We start from the raw sequence: 19121 nt of genomic DNA, 5'->3' as shown, positions 1-19121 counted from the left end.
GTTAATGTATCTCGGGTCACAAATGCAGAGCTCTCGGTACTTGGAAACAGATTTCACACATTCAACTCTCCATAAAAACAAGGCTGGGAATCGGCGTGAGCAGCAAGTCCAGCCAGCAGATGTTCTCTCTTCAGAGCCTGCTTGATAAATGGGATAATATCTGCCTGTGTGTGAGCTGTGTCAAAATTGCTGGACCAGCCACCACAGAACAGCCTTGGGTGACTAGATGTGGAAGGTGGTTTCTTGGGTTTGTTGCCTAGGTTACTTTTTTAACAGCCTCTATTAGTGAGGGTCTTATTCTAGCAAAGAGAACCCTCCTGGGAGCTCCCTGAATTAAGGACTCAGATCACAGCTTGGTGTCTGTGGCCAGTTCCTAGCTCAGCTGCGGAAAGCTGTTGGCTTGCTGATTAAGGGCAGGTCTGCCACATGGTACAGCATATTTGATAAAATGTATGTTTTGAACTTCAAGTACAGCCAGGCACACACGAGGAGCATAACCCTCCCGGTAACTCGCTGTTCCCTGACCATTGACGTAGGTGCCGTGCCTGGAGATGACAGCCGCAGCCAGGGGCGCAGCACCCAGCCTCGCTGTCTGCACACAACTCCGCTGCCCGGGCTTGAGACTTGTGCCTGTAGGTAGAGCATCCGGCTGGCAGCGGCTGTCAAGCACCCGTAGGATCCCGAGAACCCTACCTGTCAAACAAAATGAAGTGAAGTAGCTAGCACTCCCTGGGGGCATCTGACAGTCAGAGCAGCAGACTGTCACGGAATAAACCATGACCTTGTGCTGGCAGAGGTAAAAAAGACTCTGCAGAGGAGGGTTCTTCTTGCCTTAACAGTTTCACTGTTACCAGGCTCTAAAGCAAAACCCAACTTGAAGTAAATCCTTAATTTAGTGTAGGTGCTAATGGGATTCCAAGTGGGTATGTTGTGTACTTGCTGCTGATGGAAAGCATCTGTGTTGCTTTCAGACTTGACTTTGAAAGTCAGTTCTTATGCTCAAGTCTGGGATTTAAAGCATCAGAAACCTACACTATTGAAGAAAATAACTTAGAATTGTTCTTATGAGGTATCTCTTCCCCAAAATACCATGCCTTGGCTATCAGAGGGTTGCACTGCAAGAAAGGACATCAGAAAGGTGCTCATGCTGCAAGGTGAGCAAATATGTTCCAGGGGTTATTTCTAGAGGTGCTGCTTCCTCTAGTCAGATCCTGAACAAGACGTAAGTGATTGGGAACCCTGTGCCAGTTTTTAGTGGGCTCACATCTTTTCAGCAGTGAAGCATCACATGAAAATCTGGCACCTTTTGACTTTTATCCCTCAGAAGCTTTGTAGTCTGCTTGACTAAATTCATAAGGTAGTAAATTTTTTTTCCTCCTTTCAAAAAGATCATAGATGGAAAGCCCTTTTTATTCAAAATGCTTCTTTTTCAACCCTCAAATGTCTGAAGCTGAAGGTCTTGTTAAAGATTTAATAGTTCATGTTCAGGTTGGCAGGTTAAAGCTGCAGAGCCACAGGCAAGGTTAGTCTGGACTGGAGTATTGAATGCAAGTGGAGGTGCCTTTCAAGCCTGTCAAACCTGGAGAGACTTATCAACTACTGGTACCACTTTAACTGGCATTGATTGTCTCAGGCCGATGTTCCCACCTAAGGAGCACTGGATTTTTTTGGCAAGTCACTGTTATTAACTACTCAGTTTCTCAGAGGTGCTGCTGCGGATCTGCTTTCTGCCTGCGGTTGCTTTGGTAGCCTGTCAGATGGCATTGGATGCTCCTGATGTAGCAGTGCAAAGGTTGAAGCGTGACCTTGGAAAGCTGTTATCAACTGGTAGGGCCTCTTAGCCTATTCTTGGTGCAAGTTTCCCATCCAGGTGCCTTTTCATGGACCAGATCTTGGGGACCACAGCGCTAACAGTGCATGCCTGGCTGTTCGGGGGAAGTATGTGGTGTTGAATGGTGGAAGCTACTCTTGAAAAGCTTACCAGTCTTGTCCTAGTGCTATAGGTTTAAGGAGACTGTAGCTTTTTCCTTTCCTGTTTGCAAAAATTGTTTGTAACAGCTGGTTTCTGCATCATTACAGATACTTGCAAGGTGACACGTGATGTCATTACTGAACCCAATGATGTAGTTTGGGAGGAAGGCTGGTGTGTGGCTTGCTTTTCTTTGCTGGGAAGAAATTGCACTTCAGAGCATCTTAATTGGGTAGCTCTCCAGAGTGTAGCCAAAGCAGCTTACTCAGTATGTTTCTGCAGAGTTGAGAAGCAGGTCAGCAGATACCTTTTTATAGCATTCTTATAACTGCAGGGACAGGGTTAGCATATTAATTTGGAGTGTGCCTCTAGAACTGTGACTGGAGAGAAGGCACTGCTTTCCAGCCCCTCTTGTAAGAAACTGCTGTTGTATGGCAACAATAATTAGCTACAAAAGCTAAGTAATCTCTGTTGTTCTAAGGCAAGGCAATTAATCATTAAATCAGAGTTGGAAAAGATCTTAGGTCACGCAGTGTAGTCCCTGATATGCTTTGGTGTTTTGCTACAGTTCTTCTTATTGAGAGCATTGTCAAGGCTGATTTTAAATACTCCAAGCACTGGAGCTTCTCTCTTCCTCAGGAGAATTTACTGCTGCTTAATAATCCTTGCTATCGAGTTTTCCCAGACGTTTAGCCTAAATTTTCCCTCTTCTGGCTCATCTCCATGACTTATATCCAAGCATAGCATCTGGAATGGCTACACTGCTGTCCCTTCCCCAGCTCTCCCCTCCCAGATTCAGGGGTGTGTTTTTGGCTACTCACCCTGTCTGTTCAATCACATTTTGCAGAGGTGAATCACTTAAGTCCATCCACCAATCTGCCCTTGCCCCTCGGGAGTTGGAGTGTCTAGTGTCTGAGCTAGAGGCACCAAGCCAGAGTATGACGCTGGCAATCGAAGCATGTGACAGCTCCCTATTACAGAGGACCATTTCCATTTTTTTTCTAGGTTACACCATCATTTACATGGTTTTAGTGGGCTTTAAACTAATCCCTTCTTAAGCTGGTTTGCACTGTGGGAATTAAATATAAGCTGCTACCTTTAGTGATGGCTGAAAGTAGAAACCCCACAGACTGTCACATCTACCTTTCTGCTGTTCTTTGCACTTCTGGGACCTTCCCAATTGCTAGAAGAGTTTATTTGGGAGCTTGATCTCCTACCACTTGTCCTCTAGCTTGCATGTGTGTCTAATCAGCTGACTTGTGTTTGAATGCTCTGGTTTATTCCCCTCCCTTGTCTATCCGCAGCTGGTTTTACCGACATTTGGGGGTGTCTTTCAAAACCTGCCACTATGGGACAATAGATTTTCTTAGCAGAACACTAATGTATGTAATTATTAATGTTGAATGGAGTTCGTCTTGGCATAAATCTTTGTAGCAGCAAATTTATTTCTTTGGCTCAGCATTTAGCATGGTCTGGTTTGTGTTTCAGCAGGGTGACAAATTGGAGAACTCCTTCTGGGATTTTTCAAAGGAAGTAGGAGCTCAAACGGCTCCTGAAATTCAGGGCTCCACACACGACCTCAATTCTAGATCTCTCCTACAGGACAAGTTTCCTTCGTTGCAAGCAATGGCAGGTGCCTTCTGAACTGTACTCCCGTGACAAGCTATCCCTATGCGGGATGATGTGAGGAGAGCGTGAGAGGCATAGAAATGAAGCCCAGAGCTACCTTTTTCTGTGCTGTATTATGACAGTGCACTTTCTCACACCTCCGGTTTGCTCCTGCTGTACCGTCAGCTCTCAGCCTGGGGAAAACTGGAAGTGAGGTTGCTGTCTGTGTTAGCAGAGATTAGTTGGTAATGCGGCAAGCATGTGTTATAAAAGGCAATCCAGTGCATCTCCCTGGCTGGTGGGGTTTAATGACACTGAGAATTAAGTCTTTTGTCAAGTGATCTTTTTTTTTTTTTACCTGCCCTGATTACTCTGTAGCAGGGCTGCTTCTTCCAGGAACCAACACCTGGCACGTGTTCGCTATATAGCTTTCACAAAGGTAAAGGCAGGAGATTTGGGAGATGCTGCAAGGAAGGTGCAGGCAATGGACCAGCTTCAGGTTTTCTAGAAAGTGTCTGGACTGAGATACGACTAATCAAGGAGTCTGCGTGTTCAGACATGACTAAGAGCTGGGGGTGAAAATAAAGAATACACAGCGGTTTGGAGCTGGAGAATTACAAGAGTGAGATGGCAAAGAGGGGTGATGAAGAAGCTCGTGTGCAATATGACAGACATGATAGTAGCTGTGTGCAGCCAAGAGAGATGAATGTATATCGGAGGTGGAAGAAGTGAGGGGAGGGAGAGGCTGAATGAGAGCGAAAAAGAGCAAGAACCCTTGCCTGTGATGAGGCTGTGACCCCATCAGTGCAGCTGGCTCTGAAGCAGCATCGTGAAAGCAGCAATAGGAGAAGATTGAGCAGCTTTTAGTGGAAACGGAGTGAGCACAGAGGGGTGGGACTGATCCTTGCCTGAAACTACCTAGAAGCTCAGCGACATCTCTCCAGGTAGTCTCATGTTCAGAGCTGGCTTCTGCTCAGAGAGAGCACTCCAGGGTGCGTGGGCAGGCAATGAGTCTGCGCAAAGTCTTGGGATCCCTTTGGACTTCCAGCTGATAGAGGAACTTTAACCACCCCTGTTTCTTCTGTAACAGGTGGCTGTGAAAAACAACATTGATGTCTTTTACTTCAGCTGCCTAATTCCTCTCAACGTGCTTTTCGTAGAGGATGGCAAAATGGGTGAGTGCTTTTAGGTCTGTGGTCAGCCTCCCTCGGCCAGACTGTGCTCGCAGTGCCCAGCTGGGTGTAGTTGTCCCATGGCTGAGATTCACATGGGCTTGGCCACAATCTTCATGCCAGTGCATCTCAGCAGCCTGAATTGATCTGTAGTGGTTTGGTAGCCTCTCCCTGTTGTCCTGCAACTCCAATAGTTACCAGAACCCAAGTCTTCTGCTCTGATTCTCTCTGCCAGACAAGGGGTGGATCTGTTTTCTTTGAAGCTGATTTTTGGGGGGGGTTTTTTGGAGGGTTTGATTCACTCAAACGGGTCTAGGATTTGCCCCCATACCACTTTACCTGTAATTCGTGTGTTCCTGGTCACCTTTATTAAATTGTTGTTTGAGTTGGCTGGGAAGTTGCTTGAAAAGCAGCTTTCACTAATGTAATCCTAGATGTGTGCATCTCCTTCCTTCTTGTCAAATCCCGCCTGTTCTTGGTTTGTAAGCAGCTCATATGATAAAGACTGTCTCTGGTTTGGGGGTTCCAAAATCCATCAAAGCTTTCCTGCTTTTACAGTTAGACTGAGGTGGTTATAGGAGCAAATCCTGGATCTGTCCACGGCAGGGCAAAATGTGACCAAAAGATCTTCTGCGTGTCTACCTTGTAACGTTCTGCGTTGAATTAATTAATGCTACGGTCCTGTGAGGATCCAGGAGTGCTGATCATCTTTCTCATTTCTAGAGCGCCAGGTCTTCCTTGCAACATGGAAAGATATTCCAAATGAAAATGAGCTTCAGTTCCAGATTAAAGACTGTCACCTGAATGCTGGTGAGTAGCTTAATTCTACCACACTGAGAGCACTTTTGATGTATGGTCAGTAGATATCACCTTGTTAATAGCATTGTCTATGGCTAACGGATAGGTGGGTATTGCACTTATGAACAGAACAGCCTTGGATCCTAGGGCTTGTTTCAGCCAAAAACTTTAGCTGGGTCCCTATAAAAGCACATCTAAAAATCCCAAATCTTAGATTTTACCTGTCTGTTTCTTCCTTTCATTCTGGATCTTGTATTCTTGTTTTCTCTTTTATACTTTGCTTCTCTGCAAAGCTGCTCTTTTAAATAGAGCTGAATACGGTTTGGGGGCTGTTCAGCAATCCTGTCCTGCTACTGTGTGTTTCAGGCAAGGTGTACCAGCCCTGACTTTAACCTACTGCATAATCCCGGGCCAGTCACTTCACCTTTCAGCATCTGCTTTCTTCTTTCTGTTGTGAAAGAGTAACCCTAGATACCACTGTAAAATGTTTTGACATCTATGGAGGACAGGCCATGTGAGAAGAGTTGTGATCTGCTGTTGTTAGCTGCTATATTGATGCATTTTGATCATACTCTGTCCCGTTTAGCTCCATGTTTAGCCATCTAGCTGCCTCTGTGAGCATCCTACTTGTACGTATGACCTTACTACTGCTGAAGGATGAGGGAGTGTAAAAAAAGTGGAACGGGGCCAGCGTAGCAGCTTTGCTCCTGTTCAAGAGGTTCTGGACAGGAGCCAAGCGATTCTACCAAAAGCTGCTATGTTTCGTAGAGGAAAAAAGTGTCCTTATTGATTACAAACCCTGTAACCTTTTTATTCTCTCGTGTCTGCTCTTACACAATGAACACCCTCTTGCTTCAATTGCAGACAGAAACCATGGGTCTCTTTGTACTCATAATTATTACTATTTTGAAATATAAAAGATGGAGCACGCAAGAGGGGAAAAAATAGCAGCTGTTGGACCTTATGACTTGATTTCACTGTGGGGTTTCAAATGAGAACCACCTCTGCACCTCCCCCAGTCCTCCCTCTGCTCCCGACCGAGCTTGGCATAGCCTCTCCCCCTGCACTGCAGTGCTGCTGCCAGTAATGCCTTCTGCCCTGGCCGTGCCCTGAGCACACCGTCCAGGGCTCTTTATAGCTCAAATCAGAAACGTTGGTAGCTTCTCATGCGTGGCGCTGGGGTGTTGCGGTGCTGGCTGGCGGAGGATGTAGTTGGGAGGGAGAGAGGGGGTGTGCGTGGCACGGAAGATGAGCACTGGTGATCCTGCAGGCTGGTCTATGCCCCCTACTTCCTCCGGAAGAAAATGTTAGAAAATGTGGAGTGACAGGCAGTGCTCCCCATTCAGGAAAGGTTTGCCATCCTGGATCAGACTGCATGCCCAGGCCTGCCTGAATTGGTGATTCTCAGTGGAGAACGTGTTACTAGCTCGCAGGAAGAGCATGGGAACGCTGGGCGGTTTCTCTGCAGTGGTATCCGCAGGCATTGCCAGGGCTCAGACAAGAAGACACTTCTCTTGGTGCTTTAGCAAAAGCCCTGGATGCAGTGCCTCTCCCGAGCACAATCCGTCACTTGGGATGCTCGGGGGTGTGCAGGATCTGCCAGCCTCTTTGGCTTATGTACGGAAGAAAGTGGGTCATGTCTCATAAACAGATTTCAAACACTTCCATCCACTGAAGCTTCTGTTTCTGTATTTCTGCTGCCGACACCTCCTCCTCCTTGCAACTATACCGGCCGTTTCCTTCCTTGACCACCTGGGCTTCGGCAAGGAGCAAGCCAGTAGCTTGCAGGAGGGAGAACTAGGGAAATCTTGTGTGCTTGTCTTAGTCCCTTGTATTTTAACTACCAATGCAACCCTGACTCAGTCTGCTGCTCACCTTGATTTCATCTAAGCAGTAACCTCCTCTAGTACAGACCATGCTAAGAGCATCAAACCTGCCTGTACAAGGATCAGCCGGGCCCCAGACCCCATGGAGGGCTGGGCTTCCAGCATCCTCAGGGATGGAGACTTCTCGCAGTGTGGCAAGTGGCTGGTAGTGCACACCGGGACAGAGGCGAAATAAACTGAGCTTTGATGACAGCTGAATCCATCTTGCTACTAGCTTATACCAGAGAAAGGGTGCATGTCTGGCCATGTGCCGCCGTAGGGCGATAGTCTTTCAAGATTCACAATCTTGATCATTTAAATCCAGTTAAAATAGCCCTGTTTTAAGACACCTCCTTTCTTCCAAGAATAACAGCTCTGGGTATAAAATCTTTAGGAACTTGATCCTTGTGAAGGAAAGACTGGTTCAGGTTCAAAAGACTGTTTTGTAGGAGATGCCTAACCAGAATAAAGCTCTCGACTTGTGCTGTCGGCGGTTCTATTGTTCACCGATTAAATACCACCGTGTGCAGCTCTCCTATCACTGCATAAAATAAGGTATGCAACGGCTGCCGTGGCAGAGCTGTGCAGAACAAAGTCTGCAGATTTCAGCCACTCCTAACTAAAACTTAGGAGGTGCTGGGTTTTTGCAACCCTTTGGTACAGACTAAAAGCTTCTAAGCGCCACCGGCTCCGCAGAGGTGTGCAGCCGCCGTGTGAATCGTTATCCCTCCTCTGGCATCCACTCAGATAAGTAATTCATGCCTAGTGTGAGCCCACCCACTTGGTGGCGAGTTGCCGTTGAGGCTCGGGGACGCACCGCACCATTCATGCTTCGGTCTAACCGATTGCAGCCCAGTGATGCGAATTCAGCTGTGAGCTAAAAATACCTCTGCTCCCAGCTGATGTGCCCTAATCACAACACTACCAGCCACTTAGAGCCGCACGGCTGCGGCAGGCGTCGGACAGATGGAGCAGAGCGTGCCGAACGGCGTGCGGCTGCCGCTGGGCAGAGGGCTGATCAGAAGTGTGGTCCCTGCACGCTCGGTGCCTGGCTTTTCTTCTCCTAGCTGCAAAGAACCTTTGCTTTCCTGAGGGCTCAGATCTGCACTGTTTCTGCACCACCTGAGAAGTGGGGCTGAAGTTATGTGCAGACATGCAGGAGGCCCTGCTGAGCAGCTGAATAGGGGATGCTGATTTTCTTCAATGGAGAACCTGAAATTTGAATTTCTTTTCCTTTAAACCAAAGTGAAATGGGCTTGGAGCAGGGATTTTTTTTTAGGAGGCTGAGGTTTTATCTGTCAAGAAAGCAGCTTGTGCATTTCCTGTACATCCAGAGCTGTCTGTCACTGTGCAACAGTCACCTTACAGCACCTCCTGTGTAAACTGCAGGCTTTTCCCCAGGTTATTTCTTTTGTTCCTTCAAACAAAAAGGAGATAAACACAGTCCATCAGTGGAGATGCTTCTGTGTGAGTCTGTGCTCCCAGGCCTTTGTAGGTAAAAGATCTACCCTGTGCCCACAAGGCAAGCCAAATAAGATTGACTCGAGCTTTGATGGTTTGCAACAGGGATGGTAGAAAAAGGTCCCGTCCCTGGCAGCTCACCCCATAACAGGGCACAGAACAACCAGAAAATCTTGGCTGCTGCAGGTAGCCCACAGCACCGCAAGCTGAAGCCTAGGATAAGGTGCCAGGCTGTGGGGGGAGGAGCAGGTATGCTTAAATGGTCAGAGCTTGCCACTCTGATCCCTGTCTCCAGCATCTTTGTTCCCAAAAAAAGCAAATCCTGGACCCTTGAAGGTATTCCCACAGTTCCCAGTGGCTCAGTGAGAGACGAGTGTTTAATTCTGGATGAGGGATTTGGGGCTCAGGTTCCCAGTGGTAAGAGCTGGCACTGGCCTGAGGCTGTTCTTTGGGGCTGGAGTATGGCTGTGGAGGAGCAAGTCTCTCTGGAGTTGTATCATGGGGCCAAGGTGTACGTAGGATATGCTGCACATCCTGAATTCATTAGAGCTGTTTCATGCATCTGCCTCTGAGAAAGAGGTTATGATATTTCCATGGAGAAAACCATATTCAGAAATACAACTTGTAATGAAAACACAAGGTCATGGTTATACCCCAGCATTCTCATCTCTTATGAATCCAGTGCTAAATTAATTGATTTTTGGATTTTTAAAATGCAAATATAAGAATTTACTGCAATGAAATAGATTCCTAGACTGTTATAGCTCAAATAATCTGGGTGCTGTTGGTGCAACTATACCAACTGGGGTTTCCCCTGCAACTGAGCATGCGCTAAAGCTCAGTTTGCCTTGTTTACACTGTTTTTTCAACATGCTAAGTTTGATTAAATTTTAAAGGACCACTACATTAAGCTAAGATGTGCAAATCAGATTAGCTAAATGCTTTTCTTTTTTTAAATTCTGCTTACCCAAACCCACAGAGTGAAAGAGGACAAGCTGACTTGCACATGGAGATTGAATGCCACTAAACAGGAGGCAATTAGTTGCTGTGCTGTTCAGCAGTTCTAGGAGCTTTGGTTTTGCTTGCTTATTACTGGTCCACAATTTGGTGTGAAACAACAGCTTTAGTGTTCGGAGTTGAATATGGCTTTATTGGTATGCAGTGGTCACTTTGTTTTCCTTGCCCTGTGTAATTTGCTAATGCTGGAACAAAGAGAAATTGGATTTTCTTGCTGGAACAACCTGGGGGACAGTCATACACAAGCTTCCCTGGTATATTTTTTTTCTGTATGTGCAAATCTAGTAACCTGATGGTTTAATAAATTATAGAACCCGTGCATACTACATGTCTTGGAAATGAATGTACTGTCATAATATTGACCAAAGTGCCTCCCCACTGGATCAGAGTCTGCAGACACATTTGGTATTTGAATGCAGTTCTTGGCTGGATGCTCAGAACCGTTCAGGTGTTGCTAGAAATGGCATGGGCATGTTCTCAGCTACCACAGCATAAAATATAGTCATTAAATTTTACTTCCTGATATCCAGTGCATGCTGCAAAATGCCAGGAAGGTCCAAGTTCAAAAAAGGTATATTGTCGGTGTTGATTCCGAGTTGTGCGTGTCCTTTGTGAAAAGTCCCATTGTTGCCAATTGGTCATCTTGGCTGTTTGAGTTGGGAAGTGAAATTTTTGAGCTGTATGGGTAAAAGATTTAAGCATGTCCTCTGCTTTACCCAGAAGGAAAGTGCTGTTGAAAAGAATTGGATTACTTCAGTGCAAGGGAGGAGACCTTGTCCAGCTGTTCTTCCCTGTGTGCCTGTCTTTCCAAGTGTGCTATTTAGTTGTTGGACTGAGGTAGGGTAAAGAATTCTGTTTAAAAAGCAAAAGAAAAAGAAAACAAACTCCACAAACAAACAAAAAAACCCCAACCGTGAAAGATAGACTGGTGTCCCTGGCCTTGGTGATGGGGAAACCTTTCTGTATCCTTACATTGTGCTTCAAGAGGGTTTTGAGAGTAAGCATTGAGCCAGAAGAAAAAGCCCTGTGCAAAGTTGCTTAGCAAGGTCAGATGTAGACTGTGCCATCTTGCAGAAGGACTCGTGTGGCTCTGGTTTGCAGAGTCACCAGACCCCACGTGTGCAGGGAGACGCGTGCCCAGGCAGCTCGGCTCAGCCCTCCTCCTGCCCACGCCGGGCACTAACCAGAGCTCCAGTGGGTGCTGCGCGCTCGCTCGGAAACCAGCAGCCCTGTTCAAAGCTGGGCTCAGCGCTCTGCTCCCAGCAAATATCTGCCTTTTTTAAAATTTTATTTTATTTTTTTTCAAAGGCTGTGCTGTCACATGGCATTAGCGGTCCTGCCTTCAGCCAGGCACAGCCTGGCACTGTTGCTTAGCAACTCTGCCCGATCTCCAAAATCCAAAATCCTGACACTGGGGAGCAGAGGAGGGATGGGAGCTGCTACCTGGCGGGAGAGGGGGTAGGCTCTCGCCAGTCCCCAAATCTGTGCTGAGAGAGGGGGCAGGAGGAGTCAGGCAAGCCAAGCACCAGCACTCCAGCATGCTCACAATTGCTCTGGGTGTCTGGCTGAGACAGGGCATGTTCTGGTAGGGTTTCTTGCATTCTTCAGAGGGTAACTGGGGTCAGACAGAGAGGTAGAAAACAGGCTTTCCTAGGAGTTGCCCTGCCTCAGTTTCCCTCTCTGTACCCCCCCCTACAAGCACGTCCCTGCTCGGTAATCTGCCCCCCAGCAGAGGCAGCGGCTGTTTAAATTGCAAGAGATGCCATCGCACGGTTGAAGGCTTTGGCGTAAGAGCAGCTGCTCTGCGGCCCCGTCTCACCCACTGTGCCCCCAAAGCACAGCTCCCCGGGCAGCAGGAGCGCTCCCCTCCTCTGCCATCACACTGTGTGATGGGATAGCAGCCCCACAGCTGCCAAAATTACAGCTTCCCGCTTGCAGCCTTGCTTCTGACCCTGCACCCATGCTCCCCGGGGGATGCCTTTGCTCTGACAGCATCCCCCAGTGGAGGGGGAGAGTGCTGCTGGCAGGTATAAAGACTGCTGGAGAAAATCTCAAACCCTTGCCAGCAGTTCCACTTCCAGGATACGTGTCCAGAGGGGCTTCAGACCGGTGAGGTTTAACCACAGCCTGTTAAAAATGGGCAAACAAAATCACATTTAATACCAATGTCCCTTGCAAACAAGGATGCACTCTCTGAGCCGGCACTTGTGTTGAACACCGTGCCTTCGCAAAGCCCTGGAGGCTGCTCTTGCTGTCTGGGGGGGCATGAGGAGATGGGAGTTTGGGCTTCATCCCTAGTGGGTGATGTCCCTCCAGCGCGGGGGTCTCCCAGCCACGCTCCCTGCGAGCAGGGGACTGCTCTGCGTTGCCCGTTTCCCTAATCTGGATGAGTTTGTTGTATAGCGGAGTAGAGGTGGGAGGAGGAGACGGAGGGAATGAGGGTTTTTAAGCAAAGGATCTCATTAGTTACTTATATCTGCCAGTTTCCATAGTAACTGGAGAAGAGAGGAAACCTAAATCTGAGTGTGCCTGGGTAGCTGGATGCCTGAACCCTCCTCGACCTGCACGCAGCCATTCTGAAGCCTGGGGAGCAACGGGGTTCAGCCCAGCCACAGGCGAAGGGTCCAGGCTGCCCGTGGAGCTGCTCCGCAGCTCTGGCTATCAACGCTGCCCTGGGGAGAGGCAGCGGGTCCAAGTCTCTGCATCAGTGTATGGACTTGTGGGGCCCTTTCTTTCTTGCTTCTACCATTCCCTGGTGCATGAACAGACTCTGCTGTCCCCTCTCTAATCCCTCCGTGCACCAGCACAGACTTGTGTCTGTTCTCAGATCCGGCACCGATGCCAGCGCACCTTGGTGTTTGTAGGTGCGGGGATGGATTAGAGCTGCTTTGTGCTGCTTCTCTGCTGCTGTCCTGCTCCTCACGCTCCTTGAAATGCATCCCCCGTTTCCAGTGTCTTGGCTGTCAGTGCAAATTGGTTTGAGGACACTTCTCTCCCTTGCTTTCTGTGGAAAGTGCCCAACCTGCTGATAATGGCCCAGCGTAGACAAGGTGTTCCACCCTGCCCCGGCAGAGAGCTTGAATGAGTTCAATTTCTCCTGTTGAGCACCAGGAATGGGAATTTGCCAGTGATGCTTGTCAAGTGTAGAGTCCTTCCTGAGCCTTCCACCCGAAGTGTGAATGTGCCCCTTTTACTGGCTTCCAAAGACTGAGGTTTGCTCTGCTCTGTGCTGTGCTGAGAAATCCCTTGGCATCCAGACGCTGCTGGTTTGGGTTTTTGTGTTCTACATATGTGCCTCTGTTCTTGTTTCTTAGAAAGGTCCCTTAGAAGTAACGTGTGTCATGGTTACATCCATACAGGTCTCCAGGTGAAATCACACATCTGTGAGTGCTGAGGTGAAGTTTCAGTGTGCTGAAACTGTATCACAGCCCTATGATGGCTAGAGACAGATGTCTGTGGGTTTTACCTTTCAAGTGATTGCTTTAAAAAAAAAAAAAGGAAAGGATTTTTACTACCTTGTAGTAGGACATTGGTTTGGCCAGAGGCATCTGTGCGTGCGGGGGGGGAGAGCAGAAGGGAGCTGTCGTGGTTGGACAGGACCTCAGAACCCACCACCCGAGCGAGCCTCAGGCAGGATCTTTGTTCTTTTCCGCCTTCATCTTCTGACTTTTGGCTGCCTCCAGGTTAGCCTGCCGGGGGCTTGTTGGGGGGTTATAGATAGAGCAGAGTCCTCTTACCCTCTGAGCTGCAGACTCTTGCTTTGATAAAGGCAACAAGTCCTGAGTGACCCAGGACAGTGAGCAATAAGTGAAAGCCCTGTGAGATGGGCAAATACTTCACAAGAGATCACAGCCTGAAAGGAATGACGTGGGTCCATGGAAGCACATTGGAATTTTTTCTCCTTGTGTCATGTCTGCTCCTGTCCCTGCGGAAAACTCTGGGACAGAAGTCAGCATTTCCTTGTGTGCTTGCATCCTGGGAACGCTCCTCTGGGCTCTCCTGTCTCTGCAGATGATGAATCTGAATTAACAGATGTGTTTTTCTTCCTTCTCTCTGAAGATACCGTTTCCAGCAAACTGCAGAACAACAACGTCTACACCATTGCCAAGAGGAACGTGGAGGGCCAGGACATGCTCTACCAGTCTCTGAAACTCACCAACGGCATCTGGATCTTGGCTGAGCTTCGCATTCAGCCAGGGAACCCGAACTACACGGTGAGGTGTTGGACTGCGGAGGGCACGTGGCGCAGGCTGGGATCCTTCTAACTCGCCTCGCACGCAGAGCAATTTCTCCCTGCTTTGCCTAACGTGCTTGTTTTGGGGGAGATCCTGTTAATTTGACTGGAGGGTTAGGAATGCCCACTGAACTGGAAAAAAGTGAGAAACAATAGAATTACACTGCTCTGTTACCAGTGAGCTGGGATAGTGCCCACTCAGCAATGAGCAGTTACTTGCCAAAGTTACCCAGAGATAAAGCCAAGAGACATTAGTGAGAAAGCATTGCCAGGATGCCCTTCCCCCTCTCATAAACAAGGAGAAATTTATGCCCCGCCGCGTTCCTGCAGCGGAGACCGGCTGTCTGGATGTCAGAGGCGCTTTGGCCTTGTGCTGGCATCCGCCTATGGCTGGTGGGAAGGTGTGCTCTGTCCTGCATCATGCGCTCCTGTAGCTATTCCCTTTGACTTTGCTCCCCTTCTGAGGACCTGTGTGTCTGGCATCCTGGTATTAGAGGATTTATCTCCTGTTGGAAGCTGTTCCAGGAGTTTCAAGAAAAATCCATGGTCTGGACACCTTCGGGGTGAAAGCGAGCGTTGGAAGGTGATTTAAAGTGTTTGCACAATGATTGATGCTGCAAGCCTGGTCTCAGCCTGATCGTTGCTTTAGAGAGGGGTGACAGCCAAGTTTGTGTCTGTCAGGACTGAGCAGCAAATCATTAGAAGCCCCCAGGTTTAGTGCTGTGATTTACAGCATGAGGGAAGGCAAGTCCCTTGTCTCAGTTTGGGGCAATGTCCCCTTCCTTCATGCCTGCAGAGGCACCTACATTTGTTAAGGAATTTGGGAACCCCACAGTGGGATTTTGCTTTCGTGTACCTCCTCCTGCTTGTGGCAAGCTCTGTAAAGGCAGTTTGGTATTGGTGATGAAGAAAGCAGTACCCAGGAGAAATATTCTGCGTGACTGTCATCAGCCACGTCCGTGATCTGTCCAACCCATGCTGTAGGTCAGACGTTTCCACTTGCCTTCATGGAGATGGTAGAAAGCTCCTGCCTTCCTTTGCACCACTGCTAACCTCTCCTCTCCTCTCCGCAGCTCTCCCTGAAATGCCGAGCTCCCGAAGTGTCCCAGTACATCTACCAGGCCTACGATGCCATCTTGAAAAACTAACAGGAGATCAGCCTGTGCCTCACCCTGCAGAAGGAGGGGGGAGAAAGGGGTCCCCAGATCCTCCTTCACCACTGGTGCGGGGAAAAGCACTCTTAACTGGAAGCAGCTGTATTCATGTGTAGGATTTCAGTCAAAGGCACTGATTAAACAAGGTAGCAATTAGTATCCACGTGCTAATGATGATAGGGAACAAACCCCTTTGATATTTTTAGCGTCCATGGAGTTTGTAACCACTGCTTCGACTACTCCCACGTCCCCCTCGCCCCTCACTCGTCCGTTCTCGTGGGCTTCTCCATTTTGTGCCAATGTTCAGTGTTTTCTAAATGGCTTTAGGCGTAGTTACAATTTTGTAAAATACCGCTCATTGAAAAAAAACAAGCAAAAACTACACGTCGGTTCATTAAAACAAGGCAAAAGTGTCGAAAACATAACACTGCACTTTATTTTATATTTTTATACATTTTTTTGAGTTTTTCTATTGTAATTGGCTTAAAGGGAAGGCGATTCCAAGGAAGTAGTGGGAGCCCTGCAGGGACGTCAGGCTCTAGCAGGGTGAGCATGGCCTCGGGGAACTAGGAACAGAGCCATCAGTTCGGTCCGTGGAGGCGGATGGAGCCCTAAAGAGAGGGGGTTTTTTATTATACTTGTGCTGGCAGACTCAGCTCTGCTTTTGATGGTGTGTTTTCACTCCAGCCATCTCCCTGGCTCATTAGCTGCTGATTTGAGAAGTCAGGTTGCTTTTTTGTGGGGAGGAGCTGCAGACCTAGATTGATAACGGGACAGCAGTGGATGAAATGAAGGAAACGAGCCGTCTCCTAGAGCAAAAGGCTCTTGCCAGAGCTCCAGGTATGGTCTCTGCATCCTCGCCCACCCACAAGCCCCTCTTCTTGTTCTTTCCATGCCTGCTGTGGCCGAACTGCCTTCTCGGCCATCCCCTGAGCTGTGCCACCTTAAACCCGGCGCTGTGCTAACCCCTGGCAATCCCCAAGGCTCGCAGTGGTAAATCCGAACGTGGCAGTGCTGCTTCCCTGCTGGGGCTGCAGGCACCAGCCGTGCCCCTGCGGAGAGGGGCCGCTGCTGGCAGTGTCCCGGGGTGCCGTGGGGAGCGGAGCAGCGGCTCTCCCTGTTCCTGTGCTGTCCCCCAAAACCCAGGCTGTGGCATGATGGGAGATGGTTTGGGCTTGGTGCTGTTTGCACTCTGCCTGCCTGGGGGCTTCAGGTCCCGGCTGGGCTGAGAGTCGAGCAGATCGTGGAAGCATTTCTTCCATTTGCAGCTTGGCTCTTTGTGCCCAGAGACACACGGTAACGAGGGCCAGTTGGGTTCCTGCTCTCGCCCCCTGTCCCAAGCAGCCCTATGCCCTGGCCCCTCTTTTCCGACCCGTCCTCAGGGCCAGGACTGCTTCCCTTTCCAGTCAATGGCTGTGGACTCGCCACATTGCAACCACTAAGTGCTGCGGCAACAGCAGTGAAAGCAAAGCCTCTTGCATGTCCTTGTTCCATCCATAGCTTGTCCTGCTTCAACCAAGCCACTAACCAGAACAGCTTTGCCCTCCCCAGCATGCTTTGACGCCATCTCCTCCCCAGCAAGCAAAGCTCTTACGCATAGCAACGCCCATGTTATCTTTTTAGATGCCATATTCAAAGTCAGTAAATGTTTTACGGTGGGAGATGGTTCATCAGGGCTTTGGCACTGTCTGCAACCACGAAGCCAGTGCTGGGAAAAGGTCACAATGCCCTGGAAGAGACTCCAGCGGGGCACCGGAGCTGCAGGCCCCCGAGGAACGTGGTGTCCCTGTGCAGGAACCCCTGTGCTCTGGCTGGGGAAAAAGTGGGGCAGAGCTGCAGCAATCCAGCCCTTGAGCCCTGCCCACATGTGCTGGGAGGCGATTTGCTGCAAGCCCTGCGGGGGCACTGCAAAAGTCATTAACAGAGCAATTAAGGAAGCACCAGTGGCACTGAGTGCAGTGCTGCGTCGGGGCAGGGAGGAGGTGGTAGAGGGTCGGGAACAAACGCTTAAGCCTTCTCCACTGAACAGCCAGTGTAGCTCCGATGCAGGGAGGGGTTGCTGAGCTCCCCCTTCTCTTGCCAAATTTCTTCCCAGCTTTTCGGGCGCGTGGGTGTCTCTGCACTGCAGGGCAGAGCCTGGGCTCGGTCGGTGGCATTTTACCCTCCTCTCCCGCCGCGCCGCTCGTTTGAGTGTTCGCCGCGTAGTTGTGTTGCTCTTCAGGCTTTACCTGCTGTCCGTGTCAATAAACTCATTTCCACGATGCTGTGGCTGTGTGTGGCTCTGTAGGGCTGGGGAGAGGATCCGATTCCCCTGCTTTTGGCCCTGCCCGTGGGAGCAGGCAGGGCTGCAGGCTGGAGGCTGTTTGCTCACAGGGAGCCTTTCATCCTCCTTTCACCAGCCACTTCTCTTCTGTGCGGAGACCTCCCAAAACAGGGGCTTGCAGGGTGAGGAGGTAGCAAGCATCCTCAGTCTCTGCCTCTGGCTGCTGCTCTCAAAGGGCAGCAGGAAAGGGCCCTGGCTTGCAGGGGGCACTGGCACCTCGGCACAGCCAGCCTCTGATGGCGAGCAGAAGATGGATGTACCCATTTAGCCCATTCTGGGCCCCAGGCGGGCTGTGTAATGTGACCTGCTTTCCCTGTGGTGAAATGATAAACTCCTGTGAGCTGGTGATGCATTTGGATTGCTCTGGACTAGTGCTGGCATTTTCCAGAGGGCTTTGCCATTGCTGGTCCTGTCTCGGGCAGGATGGATTGGGCTGCAAAACCTCTGTACTGGGCCAGAGCCAAGCTCAGGCAGTCCCAAACTCAGCCCTCAAAGTGGCCAGAAATGCAACCGCACAAGAAGCAGGTTTGGGAGGTGCTGCTCTCGAGCAGAACAGCTCCTTCCCTCGCCCCTGCCCAGCCTTAGCGTAGGGGCACTTGGAGATTAGGTGACTCCCACCCTCCGAGGACCTGGGGTGGCAGGTACCGTATGAGCCCATGATGCGCTGCACTGGGATGCTTTTGTGTTAGACGCTGGTGTATGTGTCTAGTAGCAACAGTGACAGGCTGGTTTGGGGTCACTGATGTTGCTGTTGTGTCCCTTCATGCACCCCTGGTGTGCCTGGGATGGGCTGTATGCCCAGCTGTCGGGGATGGGATGGGATGGGATGGGATGGGATGGGATGGGATGGGATGGGATGGGATGGTCGTTCCCCGCTGTGGGTCTGCTCCTGGCATGGTGCGGGGTGTGAGCCTGGGGCAGCATTTGGCCCAACAGGAATAAAAGCTGCTGCAAGGTGCTCGGGGCTCTGCCTTGTCGGCCGCTGTCCCCTTCATGTCCCATGGCAAAGGGAAAGGTTTTTCCTTCCCTCCCCGTTCTCCCAGGGGCTCCTCAGGGAGAAATTGGTCTTTCCTGCTGCTCTGGATTTGCAGGCGCACTCATGCCCCGTAAATGGGGACACGCCAGCCCCTGGCCGTGCTGTACCTTGCAAACTGGGTTTGCTTCATTAGCATCGTTAGCCTCCAGTGCTGGGAGCTCAGGGACCACAGGTGATGCTCCCTGGGCTGGGAGCTGCCACGGGGATGGATGGTCCCCACAGCCTTCCCCGTTCCTGAGGCCCTCGCCGTGGGGCAGGGACCTCCCGGGTTGCTCCTTGCTGCTCTGGCTGTAGATGGGGCCAGCCCTGCTGTGCTGGGTGGGCTCCCCAAAATCCCTGCTGCTCCTGCCGGCCTCGCACACATCCTGCGCCACGCCAGTGCGTGTGCTAAGGGCCAGCATCGGGTGCCAGCAGGGCCCCGAGCCCACGATGCAGCACAGGGAGAGGCAGGGACTTGCCCAAGGATTTTGGAGGTTGTGGCAGA

General features: G+C 50.0%; 1 protein-coding gene across 4 annotated transcripts in view; it reads left to right on the top strand.

Annotated features, from left to right (window-relative positions):
* Window positions 1-17539, top strand: part of AP2B1 (adaptor related protein complex 2 subunit beta 1) — an 80546-nt gene extending 63007 nt beyond the window's left edge. For 3 of the 4 annotated variants that reach the window (XM_072882665.1, XM_072882663.1, XM_072882664.1), the window contains 4 exons: window positions 4668-4752; window positions 5473-5559; window positions 13950-14104; window positions 15198-17539. In XM_072882665.1, coding sequence (XP_072738766.1) covers window positions 4668-4752; window positions 5473-5559; window positions 13950-14104; window positions 15198-15272 — 402 coding nt within the window. In that variant the 3' untranslated portion in view covers window positions 15273-17539. Of the gene's footprint in view, window positions 1-4667; window positions 4753-5472; window positions 5560-13949; window positions 14105-15197 lie in introns of those variants that run through there. The other variant, XM_072882666.1, reaches the window with a different exon arrangement.
* Window positions 17540-19121: the final 1582 nt, after the last annotated feature.

This window comes from Ciconia boyciana, chromosome 17 (assembly GCF_034638445.1).
Source record: "Ciconia boyciana chromosome 17, ASM3463844v1, whole genome shotgun sequence".
NCBI classification, from domain to species: domain Eukaryota; kingdom Metazoa; phylum Chordata; class Aves; order Ciconiiformes; family Ciconiidae; genus Ciconia; species Ciconia boyciana.
The sequence above is the reverse complement of the archived record's forward strand: the minus strand, read 5'-3'. Positions and strand labels throughout refer to the sequence as shown.